Source organism: Balaenoptera acutorostrata, chromosome 16 (genome assembly GCF_949987535.1).
Source record: "Balaenoptera acutorostrata chromosome 16, mBalAcu1.1, whole genome shotgun sequence".
Lineage (NCBI taxonomy): Eukaryota > Metazoa > Chordata > Mammalia > Artiodactyla > Balaenopteridae > Balaenoptera > Balaenoptera acutorostrata.
Window position 1 is genome coordinate 56,126,712 of NC_080079.1, and position 20,480 is coordinate 56,147,191.

General features: G+C 54.1%; 1 protein-coding gene across 1 annotated transcript; it reads left to right on the top strand.

Annotated features, from left to right (window-relative positions):
* Window positions 1-1,510: 1,510 nt before the first annotated feature.
* MAT1A (methionine adenosyltransferase 1A) lies at window positions 1,511-19,043 on the top strand. Its single transcript, XM_007177930.2, has 9 exons — window positions 1,511-1,847; window positions 5,457-5,534; window positions 6,374-6,496; window positions 9,330-9,442; window positions 9,800-9,943; window positions 14,207-14,425; window positions 15,581-15,763; window positions 16,101-16,234; window positions 16,932-19,043. Exons 1-9 carry the CDS (start codon window positions 1,754-1,756, stop codon window positions 17,032-17,034), a joined length of 1,191 nt encoding a protein of 396 aa, XP_007177992.1. The 5' UTR covers window positions 1,511-1,753; the 3' UTR covers window positions 17,035-19,043.
* The last annotated feature ends 1,437 nt before the right edge of the window (window positions 19,044-20,480 follow it).

The following is a 20,480-nucleotide window of genomic DNA, read 5'->3' on the forward strand; positions in this document are numbered from 1 at the left end:
GTTGTAAATGCTACGGTAACCTAGGTCTACAGTTCACATTAAACATTAGCTCATGTTGCCTCCAAGTTTGAAACCAGTGTACCCAGAAGAAATTTACAAAAGGACAGTGATGTTGAAATATTTTAAGTGCAAACAGGAGGATTCCTGTGTGTTGACAGGGACAAGGCTATGTTGTCTAAAGTCCCTGTTTGATTCCTCATTTTCCATCCCTTCCCAGTGGCCTTTTCCTCTTTGGACCTTCTGCAGTCTTGTGACTGAGCATTCTAGCTCCCTCCTTGTTAAATGCCTCTGATTAAATGTGTATATGTAAAATCTCTTACTTTATCCCAGAGGGCATCGCTTTAATATGGTATTAATTCCCTGGAGGGATAGTACTGCCACTGTTGACCAGTTGGAAAACTCAAGATTTGGAAAAAAAAGTTTTAAATGCTCATAAGTACAGAGGGGATTTGGTTGCCAGAACTGTTCGTTGGGGCAATTGTGTCCTCCCTTTTGCTTCCCACAGTCCAGTGCTTGATGCACAAGGTTTTGGTTGATTACTTTTTATTGCGTTCTAGTGGGAACCAGTTTCTCCACCCATTCTCACTCTCCGTGATCTCAATTCCCTATTGTTCCTTGGGCCTGAGGATGCAGCTAGACCTGAGAATGGGAGGGAATGAAGTGAAAGATGCTGTCATTTAGTGTAGGAATTGGTTCAGGATATAATCCTGTCCACTTCTTTTCCTGGTCAAAGCAAAAATAATGCAGGAGTCACGTGAGCAGGATGTTTATCAAGTGTATAGGACCAATATGTAGATGTTTAATTTATCATAAAAAGCTTTGGGAAACTGGACTCTGATGATTTTCCCATAATGAATCTGCCTCTCAAGAATCCTTTTCCAAAAGTCATTGTTCTCTGTAGCCCGTCCGGATACTTTTTTAACATCTTGCTTGTGAATGTGATTGCCAGCGTCTTAGAGAAGTTGACAGTTTCTGTGATTTCTATTAGCAGAAAAATGTGGGCTCAAAAGCTTTTCCTCTAAATGAATCTGTTGTGTAACATCCAAGCTGACTCAGAATATAGGTGCATACTCTTGCCCTGAGAAGGTGGAAGAAGGGGGAAGAGCCCAATTCAGACGAGGTGTGGGCGAGGAGGCAGGGCGCCCAAGAGCAAAGGCACCCTGTGCTGTAATCTCAGCCTAAACCATATCTCTGGGAAGGAGTTTTTTGCTTCCTATTTGTATCCCTGAGTAACCACAGTCCCCCACCTCCAATGTGGGATGTTAACCTTGGTGCACTGAGGAGATGAGCTGCAGAGCTAAAGCAGAGTCCCAGAGGAGCTTCAGTTATGCAGAACCTATACAACCTTCTTTGCCATACATTGACCACACGCTTAGGGCTTGGGAGATGAGAGCTAAGGGCTGAAATTCCTCAAGGTAAGAAGACCCTCCCCCCCCAGGAAGTGAACTCCTCCAATTTTCTCACATGATTATGCAGGCACTTTCACTTTTCCATATATAGGAGTCACTCAGGAGCAAGCTCTGGCCAGTTGGAGGGAGTGACACATCCCTCTCCAGTCCCTCCCTTCTCATCCCTCCGCACCTTTACTCTCACGTGCGCTCGCAGGCACTTAGGCAGAAGTGAGCCCTGTGGCTCTGCGGAGACGAGCCTGTTGGGTTTAAAGAAGGAAACAAACAAACAGACAGAACCCTCAGGCCAAGTCCCAGCATTAAAATTGTTACCTTGAAGAAGCTGAGTGGAGCAGTGTGAAGAGATGAATGGACCGGTGGATGGCTTGTGTGACCATTCTCTAAGCGAGGAAGGGGCCTTCATGTTCACTTCGGAATCTGTAGGAGAGGGGCACCCGGGTAAGTAGGTGGTCCTGGTTGGATGGTTGACCTGTACCGGGGGGGTCGCTGTTACTGAAGGCCTGGAAGACGATGTGTGTCAGTAACTATAAGGGATCTTGGCAAGAACAATGTGCAGTATTTTTTTATTCTGTTAATTTGCAGTTTTGTAAAACAGTCACTTGTTATGCAAATAATAGATTGTAAGTTAACGAAGCCGAGGCTCTGTGCCGCAGCCCCCCACCAGCATCTCCTCACAGTGGGACTGTGACAGAGGACACACGGTTGGTTGGATAAACATATCATATGTGTAAAATGTATCTCAGGTATTAACTCTATATAGAGAGATTTTTTTTTTTGAGTAAAGCTTTATTATCAATGAGCAGCTTAAGTCAACAGAGAATGTTCCCTCAGGCAAGACCACGGGTCACTAAGTTTTGCATGTAAAGCATGTGCAGTTTAGAAATGAACGGCAGTGCGTTCTAAATAGGGGCTGAGACAGATCTCTGGAAGAAAATTCCAGCATTTTATTGGGTCTCTGAAAGGTAGGAGGACTGTGATGTGGGGAAACGAGAGAGGCTTCCGTGAAGACCACAATGGGAGCCTCAACTCTCTGGGACAGTGGTTCCCAGGCTTCAGGGTGCATCAGCGTCACCCCACGGGCTTGTTAGAACACAACGTGCTGGGCTCCACCCCCAGAGTTTCTGATTTAGTAGATCTTGGGTGAGGCTCAAGAATTCGCAGTCTTCAGAAGTTCCCAGGCGGTGCTGATGCTGCTGCTGAGGGAGCCACGCTTTCAGGACCACTGGTCTAGGAGGACCTTGGGGGCCGGACACACGGATTTATGTACTTAAGCACCTCTTCAAAATTCCCTGGAGTATTTGAAGTTCTTGGTAACTAATCATCACCAAGTCTAACTTTTTTCATCTTCCTCATCCTTGTTCTTTCTCAAAGAGCTTTAACTTTCATACCTCGTAACCCAGCTTTAGGTATCTCAGTGCACTGCTCCTTCCATATGCTTCAGCCACTGGTTCTCAGCTGGGGAGGGTGTGCCCTTTTCCTGCAAGGGCATTTTGTAGTGTCTGGAGCATTTTGGCTGTCACAGCTGTCGGGGGGCGGGGTGGGCGTGGGGTGAAACTGGCATTTAGTGGATAGAGGCCAGGTGTGCTTCTAAACACCCTGAATGCACAAGACCATCCCCCACAAAGAAGACATTTTCCAGCCCCAAAGGTCAGTATTGCTGTTGAGAAATCTTGGCTTAAACTGAGTTTTGTATGTAACTTAGCTCAGTTCAATGTAAATAGCATCTTTACTTCTGCACGACTTTATGAAGTTTCTAGGTTTACTGTACTCATAATCTCAGATCCATTGCTATGTCTAACATATTCTGGACAGCTCCATGGCGCATGAAAGCCATATACAGGTTAGGAGATGGCCATAGATAGGATTTGCTCCATGTGGAGGAGGTGGGTGCTTTGTCACACAGTGGCCAGTGGTCCCATTGTACACACAACAATGAGCTCAATGGACAGAGAGTGAAAATTCCAGCCAATCAGTTGGCTGTTCTGTCTACTTAATGGCAGCCCTTCAGTTTGTCTGATTCTCCTTGCGCTTGCCACTGTAAATTAGCTGTTCACGTTAAGACAGTTTCCTTGGTGGCTTTCTGCTTGTCATTCCAGTGCTGAATTCCTCTCCATCAGAAAGATAAAATTAATGCTTCTTTTTCAACTTCCAAGAAAACCAACTATTGGCTATCTTAAGACTACTAAGTGATATTGATAGAAATTTCAAAAGCCTCAAGAAACAGTTCAGAAAGGACCTCCTAAGGCATTATCTTAGTCTGTGAAGCTGTCTTAATACCCTTGCTCAACTCCAGCTTTATCCCTAATATCCCTTATCCTATTTCCCTGTGTGCATTGGAAACATGTGACCTGTGTCGTCTAAACGAGCAGAGTCATCCATGGTCATTGTGTGAGTGGCTCCTAGGAGGCCTGATGGCTGGGTCTAAAGTGGATATTTGAGCAGCAGGAGGCCGTGATTGGTAGGGGGCTGCAGAGGCACGGACTCAGGCAAACCTAGATTTATAACCGGGATCTGCAGGAAGATCGAAAAACTCAAATATATGTTTAGTAGCAGTTTCTGAAGGAAAGATTAGGGAATTCACCTTCAGATTAACTAACATTTTAACTACAGAACTTAATGGGCACTTTCAAAAGCAGAAATGCTTGATTCTGGACCTGCATTCTTAATTTAAAAACTTAAAAAATGACAGGAGGGACACAAGGAAATTTTGGAGGTGATGGACGTTTATTAAACCTTGACTGTGGTGATGGTAACACAAGTATGTACATACGACCAAACTTACCAAATTACATACATTAATTATATGCAGATTTTTATATACCAATTATACCCCAATAAAGCTGGAAAAAAACATTAATTTACTAAGAGCAGACTCTATGGGTATTTTTGAACACTAAATGAGATGTAATATGTGTAAATAGATGTCACTTTTTTTCCTGAACTTGTGAACATAACGCCAAAGCAAGAGTGGATTTTTCCACAGTGTCTACATACTTGACCACGGGGAGTCTTTTTTTAAAAATTTATTGATTTGTTTTTATTTTGGGCTGCGTTGGGTCTTCATTGCTGCGCACGGGCTTTCTCTAGTTGTGGCGAGTGGGGGCTACTCTTCGTTGCGTTGCACGGGCTTCTCATTGTTGTGGCTTCTCTTGTTGCGGAGCACGGGCTCTAGGCGCGTGGGCTTCAGTAGTTGTGGCTCGCGGGCTCTAGAGTGCAGGCTCAGTAGTTGTGACGCACGGGCTTAGTTGCTCCGCAGCATGTGGGATCTTCCCGGGCCAGGGATCAAACCTGTGTCCCCTGCATTGGCAGGCGGATTCTTAACCACTGTGCCACCAGGGAAGCCCTAGACCATAGAGAGTCTTTAAGGCAAATCGTAGAATAAGATGAAATGCCAGCTCATGTTGAACTCTTTGTCAGTCCCACCTTGATTGAGGAGGTCAAACCCAGCTGTTAGGATATCTGGTTTTCAGGAGGCTGAGTGACGGTGGGAAGGATCTGAGAGCTGCTTGTGGAAGTATTCTGCAAAACAGCAGTGGCAGTAATGTGCAGAGGTTCTCTTACAGGATTCTTACAGGTGTAGTCCCAGAACCGGGTGTGGTATTTTCTACACAGCGCACTGCATCTGGTGGAACCAGCGGTACAATGTGTCTGTCCCATCCTAGTCTGCCTCTTGGCACCTAATCTTACTGATGTCATCAGTTAGTGTTTTAACTTCTGTTTCTAGGACTTTTCTAGATGTTAGAATTAAAGGGAATATGCTGAGGAATGAGATACTTTTTAGTTAGAAGAATATGCGTGCGTGTGTGTGTGTGTGTGAATTGCTTTTTTGGGGGGAATTCTATGACTTTATATAATATACCTCATCTAATATTAAGGCAGAAGTGGGAAGAAATAAAAATTTCGAAAAAATTATAATTTCTTATATTTAAAAAGTGTCCTCTTAGGTAGATTTGATATGTAAACTGACGAAATATCTAATTATTTTAACATTTCAGTTTGCTAGGCTTAATATTCCTGTGATTCTTACACACGTTCATTCTTGTGCAGATAAGATCTGTGACCAGATCAGCGATGCAGTGCTGGATGCGCATCTCAAGCAGGACCCCAGTGCCAAGGTGGCCTGCGGTAAGAAACGCTGATCCCTCCTGCTGGAGACCTGAGTGGGCTGAGCTTGAAACCTTTGCCTGTGTTGAAGCCTTCAGCATAGCAGAGAGCCGGGGACTTCAGAGCCTGGAGGGCTCCAGGGGTGATAGGTCTAGCCCCCTCACTTTACTGAGGGAGATCTTGGGTGCAGCTTAATCAGGGTCTTGGCCAAGGTCATGGGGTAGGGGTCCCGGCGTGGAGATCAGAGCCCCGATCTCCTCACGGTCAGCACCCTGTCCTTTCTGCTGCACAGACCCACCCTTCCCTCTCCAGGGCCACCCGAGCCCCCAGAATGAGCACTGTGGGGACCCGTGCCCCTCTGAGGGTGGACTTCACCCTGACATCTTTACAAATAACCTGCCTTGATTCTCTGCTCAGGACCCTACGCCTAAAGCCTGCAGTGGAGTTTTAGCAGTAACGGGGCAGGAGAGGCCTCACGTATGTTGGCTGCATTCTGCATTCTTTATGACCGCATATGGCCAGTGTCTCATTCTAATCCACACAGCAGTCTTATGATTATCTTCATCCAACAGCTGAGGCTGAATAAGTAGTTCAAGGTCAGGCAAGTATGCAATAGTAAGTGCGAGGTATGAAAACTCAGGTGTGCCCAATTCTTTCCGAACCGCAGTTCTCCGGGTGGCCTGTGAAGATGGTCAGCACTTGTGCTGGGATTTACTCTCCTTATTAGCGTCATGATTTTTCCTTCTGGAGTCCATTCCTTGTGCGGTTCCTTGCGTGTCTCTTTCTCAGCACTGTGAGAGGTCCAGGTGTGGAGCCCCCGTCGCCAGCACGTGGCCACTAACCTGTCTCCTTCCCTTCAGAGACGGTGTGTAAGACGGGCATGGTGCTGCTGTGCGGGGAGATCACCTCCATGGCCATGGTGGACTACCAGCGGGTGGTGCGGGACACCATCAAGCACATCGGCTACGACGACTCGGCCAAGGGTGAGGCCAGGGCCCCCAGGGCTGAGTCCCGCCTGAGGCTCTCCGTCTCCTGGAAGAGCAGATACCTCCCGGGGGAAGAACGCTCCTAGGCCCGCCTGCCAGGGTCCAGGGCTCACAGCCTCTGGCACAACAGTGTGGCAGCCCAGGCGGATCAGCCCCTGTCCAGCCATGGCTGACTCTGGTCTTGTTTATGGTCCTGCCATCTCGGAAGAGGAAGAAGCTCCCAGTACAAGGAGCTGCCCTCTGTTGGGGACGTGTCCTCTGCTGGGCTCTGGGGCTGGTCTCTGCGTGCATCTTCCTACCTAACTGTTCGAGGAACTCTGCTCTGCTCCTTATGCAGATGAGGAAGTTGAAGCTTCCATATGTCAGTAACTTGTGTAAGGTGACACGGTCAGTAAGTGGCTGCCCCACCCCCCCGGTTGGGACTCCTGCACTTTCTACTAAGTTATGCTGCTTCCCCACACAGACAAAGAAGAAGGTGACTCAGTCCAGAACGGGTGCCAAAAGCAGGCAGAGGAGACAGGCTGGCCCAGGGCAGCTCCAGTGCCAGGCAGTGTGGGAGCCTACAACCCAGCGAAGGGACCCAGGCCCTGGCGGGAGTTGAGGAGGAGCCCTGTGATGGGGTGGGGGTGAGAGCTGCAGAGAACTGAGGGCCCTGAAGCAGACTCCCACACCTGGGACTGGGCAGGCTGGGAAGGGGCCCAGCCTGGAGGGTGTGAAAGGACAGGGTGCGAGGGCCAGATCCTAGGGCCAGTGTGCACTACGTTCTACTTATTGGTTGTTTGGGCTGACGTGTGGCATCTTTGTGGGTCAGGGCAGGCTGGGGTGACGTGCACGCATCTCCGTAAGTGAGAGAGGCTCTCTCTGCGTGCGGGCGCGGACACGCAGAAGCTCAGTGCAGACACCTCCTGGCTCGCCCAAAGGGCTCACTTGAGCACACGAAAGCTTTGGGGGTGTATCAAGAATCGCTGGGAGGAAACCAGTGAGTACAGGTTGGTTCTCCCAGCCAGCATGCGGGGTGTCCGCGGAGGAGACGCGTCGTCCCAGAGCAGCAGCCTCCGGACACGTTACCACGCAGAGCCTTCACCCTGTTCCACCAGGAAGAGCCGACTTGTTTATGTACATTTAGACCTTATTCAAGAGCGAACCTTGCTCTGCGTTAGGCAGCAGGAACGTTTCGCCGGAGGTATAACATCCCCTGGAAAGGGAGGAGCGGGAGCGAGCCCCCCTGTGCCTGTCAGTGCGCCTGCACCAAGCGGGCCAGCAGGCTGCGGGCTGGGCTGCAGTCACAAGGCCCCAGGCTAGTGGCTCCCCCTGCTCTTTGCTGCACAGTTGCTGGGCTCACTGCCCTTTCCAAGCCCTCCTCCTCTCCCCTTAGTCCCCTGAACTCGGTTCTCCTGAATCACTTGGAGCCTTTAATTTTCAGCGCTAAGAAGATTTATTATTTAGACCCGGAGTGATGAGGTGAGTCCTTGGCAGCTAAAGATTGTTCCCTAAAGGTTGTTCCTTGGTTTGTGCCTTCAGAAACCTGCACTGCAAACAGGGGCTGCAGAGGACAGAGGTGGCCTGATGGCTCCTGAGTGGGGGCACTGCCTGGCATTAGTGATACAGTACGAGGTGCCTGGTGGCCAGTCGGAGGCAGAGTGTGCAGTGAAGAGCTGCGGGGGTGGGGGGGACCATCCAAGGACGTTTTCGGAGAGCTAGATGGACTTGTGGAGGGGGATGGGAGGCAGAGGAGGAGAATCCTAGGCAGAGAGCCCTAGTGGAGGTGGAAAAGGAGGTCGTGTTTCAGGCTAAGCCTGAGTTCCCGTTGGCTGAGAGCTCTCAGCTGGGAAGGCCTGGCTGGAGCTGAGCAGTTCCCGGTTTACTTCCTTTGGCGGTAGGTCCCCACTTGAAGCATAAACATAAACAATAGATTGAACCTAAGCTTTTTTGTGGTTTTGTTTGTTTTAATAAGCCCATTCTGGCCACATGGGTAGGAGGACAGACTGGAAAGAGGATGACAGTCATCTTGTCACTGATACGTGTCCCTGTGGTGCGGCCTCTGTGCGCTTTAGCTCCTCATTTGTGTCCGTCCTGTAGCTGAGCCCAGTGAGGACGAGTGTCGGGGAGATTGTGCTGTCTGCCCGGCGGCTGCTTCTCAGGGCTCCTTGGCTGGGCTGCTGCTACCCAAGACTCCATGTCCCAGGCCCCAGCCCGCTGTCCCCACCCTGGGGGGGACCGGCCTCCATCTCTGTGCTTGAGCTTTGGGGATGGCCTGAAGGGGCCTCGGCTTCCAGAGGTGTGGTTTTTCCATTTTGCTCCAGGCCTCAGGCACATCTCGGGCTCAGGGGACTCTGGCTCTGGGAGTGTCTCTGGATAGTTCACACGCACCGTATTGTTCAGTATATTTGATGCTTGGGTTTGGCGTATGCCTGGACTTCTGAGCGGCAGTGTTGAAAGGGCCCTTGATGTTCATTCAGTGCAGTGATTTTCCACCTGGGTCCTGGGAGGTGCCTCTGGGAGAGGCAAAGGGGGCAGGGCCGTGAGTCACCCACCTGCCCTTCAGCCAGGGCAACTGTAGCTGTTATTTGGTCTTCATACTGCTGCTCTGTGTAGCATATATATTTTTAATCAAGGTGTAATTTAATACACTGTGGAGGATTTTTTTTGACTAAAGAGTTGCACGTGATAGGATGGGAAGGATACTGACGTTCCCCGTCCTGGGCCTCAGCTCTGGGCCCAGACGGATGGTAGAGAGACCACCCACGCCGCCAAATGCCCTGTCATGCGCCGAGCAGTCCCCCAGGAGCTCCAGCCTCCCTCTGCTCAGGCCTGCTCTCCTTGTGCCTAGGCTTTGACTTCAAGACCTGCAACGTGCTGGTGGCTTTGGAGCAGCAGTCCCCGGATATTGCCCAGTGTGTCCATCTGGACAGAAACGAAGAGGATGTCGGTGCTGGAGATCAGGTCACTAAACGCTGAGCGTTGGCCCTGCGTCAGGACGGCAGTGCAGTGTGCTCTGTGTGAGGGGCTAGCCGGGGAAGTTCATGCGTAATGGACTGAATGCACTGTGGGGTAGACCCCCCCGCCCCCATGCCTGGAGTGAGTCACCCCTTCTTCAGGGTAGCGACTTGAGGGCAGGGAGGGCTGGGGACACCCAATGTGGGCTTGTCTCCCCTTCTAGAGTGTTGAGTTCGGGGACCACGTCTTCCCCTCCACGAGTGCCCAGTGCAAAAGTTGCATACCTGCGAGGATGGAGGGCCAGTGGGGCTTTAGGTTTGAGGAGCGTTGTAGCCTGTGGTCTGAAGCAGGTGTCCGCTGCAGGGCCTGATGTTCGGCTACGCCACAGACGAGACGGAGGAGTGCATGCCCCTCACCATCATCCTGGCGCACAGACTCAACGCCCGCATGGCGGAACTGCGGCGCTCGGGGCAGCTCCCCTGGCTGCGGCCCGACTCTAAGACGCAGGTGAGCCCCTGCCCTCCACCCCCCCGTGGGGCTCCAGACACGTGCCTCAAACACCACCCCCCCTTCCTCTTGATTCTGATCATTGTTAAGCTCCAAATGTTCCGTCTGGGCATTCAAAGAATTGTTGATTCTGAAAAGAACTATTTGTTTCAAAAATCTGCAGCTCCAGATCTTTTCTCCCCTGCCCCCAACATTTTATTATGAAAAATTTCAAAAAACACAGAAAAATGAAAAGAGCAGTTCTAGGTTTTCAGTGGGGGGGCTTTCTTAGCATAAGTTGACTCTAGTAATATGATTCCCCAATTCCTGCCACAAACCTCCTCTGTAACAGGTTTCAGACTTTCCGTCGCTGCCTATCAGGTCTCCACATTTTGAGCAAACCTTGAACACACCGTGAACAAGTACCGTCTGCAGCTCGCTATGGCCCTTTCGCTTTGTTTCTCATGAAAAGGCTTTGCCGATTCTGACTCTCTGTGGCAAGCTGCCCTGGCCCCTGTGCTCCCTGCGGTGATGAAATCCGCACCAAAGTCTGTATTTGAAGGCCGGTGGTGATGCAAGTGTTGGCACACGCAGAGGCTGTCCGCCTTCTCTCCCCGCATCCTGACGGCCCCGATGGCCCCTTTCCTCAAGGCTTCCTTCCCCAGCTCTTCTTCCACACTCCAGCGGGGTCTTGGCACTTCCTCTTCCACGCTCTTTCCTCCTGCCCACGCTTGTGAATCCAGCTTTCACCTCTGCACACTCCGCTTCCAAATCTCCCACCTGCAGGTCTAACTGAATCATCAGCCCCATTTCTCATTCACCCTGCAAACACACGGGCCCCGGGAGCCCTCCTCAGCTGAAGCAGTGCGATGGAGCCCACCTTTCCCCGGCCCTGTCTGTCTCCACTCTACCTGGGCTCCCGTTTTCCCTCTAGCGCATCCCTTCCGCTCCAGCCCCATTTCCCAGGCCAGGCCCAGGAACAGTGCTGTGTCCTCCCAAAGGTTCTCCCTCCCTGGAAACTTCAGTTAATTCCCTTTGGGCTTCGCTTTTAATTTCCTTGTATCTGCTCAGAATTGTCGGCAGCTTTCTGCTTCCTTCCTACTTGTTGTTCTGGTATTTAACGCCTTGTATGGTCTTCCAGCTTTACCTTCTTCTGTCCCCACCCCCAGTCCTTGCTTAAACCATATCCTTTCACTCATGTTCCCCTTTTTTTCTCGGTGCTTTGCACCTGTGCTCCCACACTTCGCCTTCCTTGGAAGCTTTCTCTGGTCCCCCCCCGTCCGTCAGTGGCCAGCGTGGTTCCCACCTCCTCATGATCTTCCCTGACCGCCCTCAGGTGGGACCTCCTCTTGACCCCGCACTTGGAATTTGGCTCACGTGGTTTTATAGCTCAGCGCGGTGCACGCGACTCTGTCCCGTTACTCCAGCTTCACAGAGGTGCATCCTTCTCACCCCAAGTGTAAGGCCACACAAGGCAGAAGTTGCAGATCGGCTGTACCTGGGGCAAGGGAGTACCTCTGTGGCCTAAAAGAAACCCTCCCTTGGGACTTCTGGTGTTACCCACATGACCCCCAAGGTGAGAAGTGGAATCCTGAGCATCCCTCAGGTGTTCTTTGAGGCTGTGGGCAGGAGAGCTAAAATGTGTAGATTGTGATGGTCCCAAAAGAAAAGAGCCCTCCCCCTCCTGTGCCAGAGCTGTGCTGTGATGGGAAGCAGGTTGGCGATTCACAGAAAAGGAAGTCCTAGAACAGGGATGGGAGGAAGTAAGTGGAGTGACTCGGGTTTCCTTCTCGCTGCCTGAGGGTAAGGACTGGAGGGTCCGCCTACTGGACCCACTGAAATAGGAAAGGCCTCCTGTATTTGCTCAGTAATAGAAGGTTTCTGAGTCCAGAAGGCAGTGAGGGAGGGAGGGGAGGATGGGCTCTTCCAGGCTTTCCCTTCTTGCAAGGAGACACTGAATTCTCTTATAAGTGCTATTTTGGATACCAAAGTCGGCCTCACTCCCCTGCCGCAGGCAGGCCCTGAGCCAGCGGGCATCAGAGAGTGTGCGGGGGTCTGCTGACGGAGCCGCTCCCTGAGGCCCTCGGCCGGCCTCCGCGAGGCTGCTGCGCCGGGACGGGCACCCTGCCAGGAACAGTGTCTGGGCCTTCTCCTCTAGACCTTACTGGTAAAGGATTTTCATCAGCTACCCAGAGTGTTGACTGTGAACAGGATGAACCTTTCTACCTGAACAAATTCTTGCTGCTGATACTGAGAACTGAGTGGCAGTACGGATGGCTATTTTTGTACCTGGCCAGAGTTGTGTTTTCCACGGTGTACTTTTCCCCACATCTTGCTGACGTGATGAGATAAGAGCGATGCTTGGGGCCCTTTGCTCTGCCACAGCTCTGCTTGGGGTTTGTGGCAGAGCAGGGGAGTCCGGTAGCAGTGGAGATGGGCCTCAGCAGCTGCGCGGGATAGGAGCCTTCTCCTGAGGCCAGATGCAGCAGGTCTGGTCCCAGAGCCGCCACGGGGCCTCCCCTCTGGAGCCCGCCAAGCCCCCAACTCCAGCTCCCTGTCACAGGGCCCTGTGTGCATGCAGCCCGGCATTAAAGGGCTGCTCTCAGAGCACAGGGGTGTGCCTCTGCCCATCTCACCAGGATCAGGCATCGTGGGGTCAGGGCTCTTTCTCTTCCTTCTTCTGGATCCCACCCTATGGCTCTTTGGACCAGGCAGGACGTAGAGTTTGATACACGTCCTGTGTTTGATGGATATCTGAGGGGCCTTTGGGCAAGCCGGGACCTCGCCTCAGGCATAGCCCCAGGAGCCGCTGTTTGCTGCCCTGTGGTCCTGTCAAGGCCCTTGGGGTGGGGAGCAGTCATGTGCCTGCCGGCCAGTGTCCCTGCCAGACCATCCAGCACAGCTGCACTCCTGCAGGCGCGCAGCCCCTCTGGGCACTGCCCTTGTGGGTCCGCGCTGCCTCGGGTAGCGATGGGGCCTGTGGCTCCAGCCTTGAGGGTCTTGGGTGACGACCTTGCGCTGGGCAGAGCCGCGGGCACCAGGCCGCACAGCGCAAGGTCACAGCCCACCTTTGCTGGCTGTGTGATCCTGACCAGAGTATTTATGTTCTGGAACCTCAGCCTTCTTGTCTTTAAAGTGGGGCTGTTAACAGCTGCTCACAGCTTTTGGCATGGCTTGTCGCGTACAGTACACACTCAGTCAATTGCTGGCTTCTCTTTTCTTTTCCCAGCCTCATCTGCCATCCTCACCATCCCTGTCCCTCTCGCTCTGTAAGCCCAGGGTGCCCAGGCTGCTCTCCTTCGTCAGCGGACAGATCAGGCTGTGATGTCGGGCTCTCGCACTCCCTGATGTTTTGGTAGAGGACAGAGTGCAAAAGCATTTTCTCTGTGCTGCTCTGGGCGTGACACAAGCTTTGGGGGCAGGCAGAGCAGTGTTTGGCTCTTGGGCTTTTCACTGACTGGCGTGTGACTTCCGGGAAGTTGTTTCACTTCTCAGAGCCTGGTCTTTCTCATTTGTAAAGTGGAGACAGTAATGCTGATCTTGCTGGGATGGTTTAAATATTCATCAATAATACATAGAGTGGGCACAGAACTGACCCACGCTGGAGGGAGTGAACCCCAGCTCTGTCCCTGTGGCCTGCCCTGCGAGGCAGCTGCAGGCAGGATCCTTCCCTCCACACGCTCTCTGCTTTTCCTTGCTTTTGTCCAAACACACAGAGGCTGGTAACCCAGAGCTTGCTGCTCCCTCTAGCTCGGTCTCCCTGGCTCGAGTCCCTCTCACCCTGTCCCTCCAGCAGGCAAGGCCCCTGGCCCCATATGCTGCCAGAGCTCCTCCACTGAGGGGGCCGGGGCAGTGGGCATGTGGCCTGTGGACTCCTGTGTTCCTTGGTGGGAGCCGGGGTGTCTTGGTCCTGGGCCACGGAGGGTCAAGACCGGGCTTTGGCAGAGGGACATTTGCTGGCACCCAGAAGCCTCTGAGGTAGGAGGAGTGGAGTCTAGTGGGTCACAGAGCGGAAACTCTGTGACACCTGAGTCTCCAAGTGGCACTGATTGTGGTCACAGGTGGGAATAGCTTGTGCCTCATGCCCAGTCATCTCACAGCGCCAGGCAGTTATTCAGTTTAAGAACGTGTCAGATGAACTTTCCTGAAGGCCCTTTGAGGACAGGAGGTCCCTCTGGCTCCTGGGAGCCCTGCCTGCCTTCTGGGCACCTGCGCCTGGCAGCGATGTGTCCTCAGCTCAGGGCAGGGCCTCACGACGTTTCCTCCCTCGCTGCCTCCCGCCAGGTGACAGTGCAGTACACGCAGGACAGCGGCGCGGTCATCCCCGTGCGCATCCACACCATCGTCATCTCCGTGCAGCACAACGAAGACATAACGCTGGAGGACATGCGCAGGGCCCTGAAGGAGCAGGTGATCAGGGCCGTGGTGCCGGCCCAGTACCTGGACGAGGACACCATCTACCACCTGCAGCCCAGCGGGCGGTTTGTCATCGGAGGCCCCCAGGTGCGTCCTCGGCTCTGAATGAGGCCCTGACTTTGCTTACCTCCCTGAGTGCAAAGGCCACAGGAGGGTGGTGGCTTTGTGTGGCTCGGCCAGGTAGGTCTGGCCCTGGACGAAATGTGAAGTCAGCTCGTTCTGTGAAGCCTGCTGTGCGCCCTTGAGTACAGGAGGAACTGGGGACATGTCCCCAGGAGGCTCCCCCTCAGTGCTGCCTGGCCCTCCCCCTCGAGACGTCTCATACGTGTCCAGCTGCCACCTGACCCTGCCCGGGGCTAACTCACCATCATGGGCACTGAGCTTGCCCGAGTGGCACTTCCTGGGTCTTGGCCACACGTGACCTGCAGCTCTCGTGGGCACCAAGGTGGGGCTGTGTTTTAGATGGGGACACGGGACTGCCCCTTTCTCCTGTGCAGCCGGTGTGAGCAGTTGGAGAGTTCCCTAGCCCCTCCGAGAGGCCGCTGACCAGTGCCGCGGCACCTCCCTGTGGACGTGTTGCCACGAAGTGGAGCCCCCAGGTTGGGTCCTATAGCCAAAGTAGCGCAGAAACCCAGGGTGAAAGGAAGGCACAGCTCACTGTGTTTTCCTGCTGGACTTCTCAAGGCCTCGGCATGCTGCTGTGAACTGTGGATCTCTAAGCGGGGTAGGGGGGGATGGTATAGTATGCAGACTTTCCCCGCATCATTTAACATAGAAACATAGAGACACCCCCCCCCCCCGCCCCCAAACGTCTTTGTTGACAGAGATGCACAGAGCAGACACTTGAGGAAATGGGCAACTTAACGTTTGCCGGGTAGCACCAGCCGGGGCACAGCCCGGGGTGTATTTGTCACAGCGCGGTTTCCTCCTGCACTTGGATTTCTCCGTTATGATTGACTCCTACAAACAAAGGCTTTACGAGCGGGCTGTGACCCCAGCTGGCCCATCTTTTGCCCTTTCTGACGAGGCTCTGACAGGTGACCTGACTTCTGTGACTAGTCAGTGATTAAACTGGGATTAGAGCCCGGGGTTTCTGGCTGACTCGCAGCCAAGGGGTCTTTGGAACGTGTGCCCCCAGAAGCTTCAGGGACCGCCTGCAAGTTGTGGTCCAGCGGCCACTGCAGTGCTTTGGCCGCCCCCTCCTCCCACATCCTCCCTCTGTGTCTTCCTTTCCCTCTGCAGGGGGATGCGGGCGTCACTGGCCGTAAGATCATTGTGGACACCTACGGCGGCTGGGGGGCGCACGGCGGGGGCGCCTTCTCCGGGAAGGACTACACCAAGGTGGACCGCTCGGCCGCGTACGCTGCCCGCTGGGTGGCCAAGTCCCTGGTGAAGGCGGGGCTCTGCCGGAGAGTGCTTGTGCAGGTGGGTCGGACCCCACACCGCTCGGACCCCCAGGTCTACCCTGAGTAAGGGCACCCTGGCCTAGGGAAAGGCCCACACTTTGCCATAGGATGCGACTCTGTGTGTGTCGTGTTGGGCTCTGTGGCCGGTGCCCTGCAAACCTGGGAGCGGGAAAACAAGTCTTCAGGCAGCGAGGCATGTACAGAAACTGCCCACCGTGAAGATGGCAGGGATTTCTAGGCAGATGGGGGGCTGTGGGAACGTGTTAGGCAGGGCGTGTGTGGTTTCAGCGTCCCCTCCCTGAGGATGTCAGGGTCTCTGCAAGGGGCCCGTCCTTGACCCTGGACTCTTCTGGAAGGTGTCCTATGCCATTGGTGTGGCCGAGCCATTGTCCATTTCCATCTTCACCTACGGAACCTCCCAGAAGACAGAGAAAGAGCTGCTGGATGTGGTCAACAAGAACTTCGACCTTCGGCCTGGCGTCATCGTCAGGTAAAAGGACTGCCCCCTCTGTTGGGCAGGACCCTCTTCCCCCCCCTCTGTTGGGCAGGACCCTCTTCCCTCACCCGGCGCTCAGCTCATTGGAAAGGGAAGCAGAAGGAAGGATGTTCAGCCTCCAAGGAGCAGGAGGGGCTTCAGGCTCTTGGTCCAGCACAGTGCAAACCCCAAATACAAGATGTCTGGTTTTCAGGTTGAAGGCGGCTGGGTCGGGTCCCTGCTGGCCCAGCAGACACTGACCGCAGGGGGGCCATCTTTGAGCAGGTGGGGGATCTTAGGAAAATAATTACGAGGCCCGTTGGCTGGGAATTTAGTCGGCAAGTCCAGCCCCACCTGCTCTCGTTTCTGCTGCCACCCCTGCTGCCTGGAGCTTGGCAGTGTTGATGTCGGTCTGGGCCAGGTGAGTGGAGTGGAGAGTAGGCCAGAGTTCAAATCCTTGGTTCCTGGTGCATTTGTGTGATCAGTCGGGCTGTCCCTGAACCCTGAGCCTGTTTCCTAAGCACCATTGGCAGTCACCTCGTAAGACGTGGCATGGCAGAGACAGAACACTTAACGGGCAGTTGTTCTCGGGTAGGTAACACCACCCACACAGACCGTCGTAGTCTCTTAATTGCTCCTGTGCCCAAATTCAGAGAAGGAAACTCTGCTCCTTTTCCATTAGAAATGACCTTTTTTTCTGCTGAACATACAGGGACTTGGATTTGAAGAAGCCCATCTACCAGAAGACGGCATGCTATGGCCATTTCGGAAGAAGCGAGTTCCCCTGGGAAGTTCCGAAAAAGCTTGTGTTTTAGTGCCGGTGGGACCGGGCCTGGCCGCACCGTGGAGGCATCTGGGTGGAACAGAGCTGTGTTCCTCTTCTCTAGGACCCCAACTCTCAGATCTCCCGGACCCCGGGCTGGGCCTTGCCCACCCACTGCCGCCCCCCTGGCAAAGCCAGGCCCCTCTGATTTAGCAGGAGGAGGGGGCCTCCGGGTGCCAGGCTCAGATCTCCTCGTGAGGATAGTCACGAGGTTCCCCTGCCTCTCCCTCAGACCAAGGCGATGCGAATTTAGTGGAAATCCCACCCGTGTCGGCAGTCAATCCCCTCGCTCACCTTCCCCCACGGCCTGGACGCTGACCAGCCCCTGCCTCCCTGGCGTGTGCCGAGGGCAGCACACGGCACAGATCTCAGGGCTCCGTGTGGGCCTGGGGGTGCCGGGGCTGCCCCTCACGTCTGCGGCCGTGTGGTCAGCGTCCTGAGCCCAGGCCTTCCAGAGGCCCTCCCAGGCTGGGCTGGTGGCAGGGGTGAGAGCGTCTAGTGTGTAAGGGACCGAGCTACTCACTGATCTCATTTCTTCTTCACTGCAACACAGTGAGGTGACACCCTGTGTTACCTGCATGTATAGATGGGGAAGCCGAAGTAGCTTTCACAGGGCCCCACAGCTGCGTGGGTCAGGGCCTAGATGTGAGAGCGGGAGCCCATACACCGTGTCTCCCACCGCCAGCCCCCCCACCATCTCATGCCAGAGACAGGGCTGAGCAATGACCAAGCGGATTGAGATGAGGCTGTGACCTCTGTCCTGAAGACCTGAGGTTGCTGGGAATTAGGGGATTAACCCCTTGGGGAGCCCTGGGCCATGATCTGCAGAGTCAGGACAGAACCAGAGGGGTGTTTCCTTTGCCTCTTTCATTTCAGAAGACAGTTTGGGGTGCGCTGGCTATCCTGGCCCACGGGGCTGGGCTGGAGTTGGGAATTAAGAGGCAACGGTATAATCCCAGCCCCTGACCACTCAGGGACATGCAGGGCTGGGCCTGTGGCCCCCGGGGGTAAGGGTCCAAGGCCAGTCCTGGCCCATTGGGCTTCCTAGAGCTAGAGCAGGAGCTTGTCCCGTAAACAAGGGATGGAACCCTGTGTCCTCCACAGCTTTCTCTCTCTCTGGCCCCTTTGTAACCCCTGCAGTCTGAGTGCTGTTGGAATAAGTGGGTGAGCCCTTCAGACCCCCCTTCCAGAGAGGACAGCCCTAAGGCCCAAATATCAAATGTTAAGTGGTGACTCAAGTGGCAGGGCTTGACCCCTAACGGGAGATAAGTCAGTCAGGATGTCATGAGATTTCTGCCTTTACCAGGCAGCCTCTGGGGGCAGCTCTACCCCTGAGGTCCTGGGTGGTCCTTGGCGCACCAGGGTCTTGGAAGCTGCACATTCCCCAGCCTTTCCGTCTGTGGCTGGCACCCACTCCCCCCAACCCCCTTCCTCAACCTGGGCCTCTGACAGCTGCACCTCTACCTTCTCCCCAGCTCCCCAGACCACAGGCTCAGGTAGGGGCCTCCATGGGCTTCCGGAGAACGCTGGGGACTGGGCTTCTTTCTGGGGCACCCGGTGCTGGATCTGGCTGGGAGACGCAGCCCAGGAAGCCTCATCTGGGTGGCAGATGGCCAGCAGCTGGGCTCTAGGCCTGAAGCACAAAGACCCTTGGCTTTCTCTTCCCCTCGGGGAAAAGGCAGCTGTTCAGGGCAGAAAAAGAAGCCCAGATCTCCATAAAAACCTAGAGCTGGTGTGTGATACGGAAGCTCAAGTCTCTCGCAGGGCTCCAGGTCACCCAGGAAGCCTTGAGTTCCTTTCGGGAGAGGGAGGCTCAGCTTTGCAAGTGGCTGAGTTCCTCTAACTTGGGCCATATTCAAAGTGAAAATTCAGAATTTTATATTTTCCCCACCTGCTGGAGAAACAAGGTTTTTTTGGGTCAACACTTTATATGAAACTAGAGTCTTTATTTGTTAATATAGTTCCTGCTAAACCGGTGAATAAAAACTCAAGGAGCAACTACTCTATGCTTAGTTTTTGTCTGCAACCCCCTAGAAACCCCCACTCCAAGTAACATTACCTGATCCCCACCCCGCAGCGAAGCAGGTGTCCTGCCCTCAGGGTTTCCCAGCCAGGGTCCCTCCGATCCCGTGCATGCGGGGCCCAGCCAGCACTGGTTAAGGCGTCTCATGCCACCTCCTGCGTCATCACTGTATCACCATATTCATTCTGCAGCACGCTGCCCAGAGGTAGGCATTCGTAGCAAACCCACGTCACACGTGGAGACCCTGAGGCCCAAAGTGGGATGGGAGTGTGGCCGAGGGCAGCTGGCTGGCAGGTGGCTTCAGAGTGTGCCCCCTCCATCATGCTGCGTTTGTGCCCCTTGTCCTCGCCTGGTTCCTTCTGTTGCCCCTCCCTGCGTGTTGTCTACAGTAAGCCTGGCACGAGGCCGGCGCTCGGGCAGCCGGGCAGCCGATTCAGTGACTGAAGTGAGGTGAGTGAATGAAGGGGGTTGGTTGGCAGAGAGACGAGCCAGGCCTTCAGTGGCTGCACGTTTCCCTTCACACGTCTTGTGAGGAGAGTTAACAGACCATCGTCTGGATGAGAGATTGTCCTCTCAGGAGCCCCCGGAGAGGTCGTCCTGGGGCGTGGTCAGAGCAGGCGTTGGGGAGGGGATCAGCTCTGGGGAAACGTCCTAATCAGGCCGAGGAGGGGGAGACTGCGGAAAGAGGTTTCTGGTAACACCCCGACACAAGACAGGCTGACCAGAGCGCCAGGAAGGACAGACCTGGGAGTGTGGCAGAGAGAGGAGACCTGTGCTCTAGAGGCTACTGCCTGGGCTGTGCAATGACTACATTTCCTAGAAAATAATACACATAACACATATAAATAAAAAGATGCATGTGAGCCGTGTTAGGATATGTGCCCGGGAGGGAAGGTGGTAGAAGAATGGCTCTGTGGGCATCCAAGGCCGAATAATTAGTGAAAGCAAGGAGGGGAAGCCCCTTCTGGGCCATGAAGTTCCCAAGTGTCAAAGTGTCAGGGAAATGAAATAGCAAAGGAGACGGGAAGGGAGTTGCCGGGGGCAGGGGTGAGGGGAAGCCAGGAGAGTTGGGGTGGGAGTGGGGAGCGTCCTTGGGAGCTAAGTGAAGATGAGCGCGGGTCGCCCACGTGGAATGACACCGGCGGCTTACGTGACATGAGGCCTCAGAGTGCCCAGGGACTTCAGCCACATGGAGGTTGTCGGTGACCTGGGGAAAGGAGACTCCTTAAAATGTAAATGTGGCCGTGTTTCCCACCCCAGTTGTAATCCTTGAGTACCTCTAATACACCAGGTGTTAGCTGTTAGTGCCCCACGTGCCTGCCCACTACCCATCTGTCTGCCCTCATTCTGGGCTCTCCCACCTACCCCACTCCAGACTCCCTGGCTTCTTTGGCTTCACCAAACAGGCCCCACTC